Source organism: Apis dorsata, unplaced genomic scaffold (genome assembly GCF_000469605.1).
Source record: "Apis dorsata unplaced genomic scaffold, Apis dorsata 1.3 scaffold_598, whole genome shotgun sequence".
NCBI classification, from domain to species: Eukaryota; Metazoa; Arthropoda; class Insecta; order Hymenoptera; family Apidae; genus Apis; species Apis dorsata.
In genome coordinates, this window is record NW_006263802.1 from 56,573 (window position 1) to 57,421 (window position 849).

The following is an 849-nucleotide window of genomic DNA, read 5'->3' on the forward strand; positions in this document are numbered from 1 at the left end:
TTCTCCAAGACATAAATAATCTTCAGTACTAATGGCTATACCACCTTTGGCAGGTGGTGGGGGATATATAGTTATTCTGTAAAGAATAATTTAACATTATATTATCTCTACGGTTTATATATATTATAAGAAGATATTTAAATATATATTAAAAAAATATTTATTTAGAAGAAAGTTGTATGATATTAAATTTTATATTTATTTTATAGAATGTTTCAAAAATCGTATAAGAAATATTATATGTACGTATTGTTACTGTAATATAATAAAATATAATAAAAATAATATAATATAATAAAAAAAGATAGAAATAAAAAAGAATTATACGAATATAATGAATAAATTTTTTGTTAATAAATTTTTTTAAAAAATAAATTAATAAAAATGTTCCTTACATTTGTATATTAGTATTATTTGAATTAGCTGTCATTTGTATTTGGATTTTTTTCTTCGATAGGTTTTTCATTTGTACATTCTAAAAAAGTTGAATTATTTTAAAAAAGTTTTTAATTAATTAAGATTACATTTAAGATTCTTTCAAATGGTAATATTTTATATTTATTAAAAATATACAGTACATACATTTTTCGGCGATGATCCTTCAAAAATATCATGTGCTTCTTTCGCATTTAATTCTTCTAATAAATTTCTTCGTGTAAACAATGTTTTTAATAAAACTTTTGATTCTTCTGATAATTTCTCTGTTACTAAAGTTATTCGTTTATGTGTATGATCTATAAAATATTCATATTTTTATTTTATTTATAATATAAATTAAATATGCTTAAAAAATTGATACCTTTTCCAGCAGGATCATAGTATGGTCCTTTTGGATCCTGCATTCCTAAT

The 849-nt window shown here is 19.8% G+C and overlaps 2 protein-coding genes across 2 annotated transcripts in view; both read right to left on the minus strand.

Moving 5' to 3' along the window:
* The window catches only part of LOC102678652 (1-phosphatidylinositol 4,5-bisphosphate phosphodiesterase-like), a 27,920-nt gene that overhangs the window by 6,346 nt on the left and 20,725 nt on the right, over nt 1-849 (minus strand). The window lies entirely within an intron of this gene.
* LOC102680403 overlaps nt 1-849 on the minus strand; it is a gene marked incomplete at its 3' end in the record, with an annotated part of 5,331 nt that overhangs the window by 1,196 nt on the left and 3,286 nt on the right. The window contains 4 exon segments of the mRNA XM_031513143.1: nt 2-76; nt 396-475; nt 583-734; nt 800-849. The exon segment at nt 800-849 is cut by the window's right edge and continues 2 nt beyond it. Of these exon segments, the coding sequence (XP_031369003.1) occupies nt 2-76; nt 396-475; nt 583-734; nt 800-849 (357 nt within the window).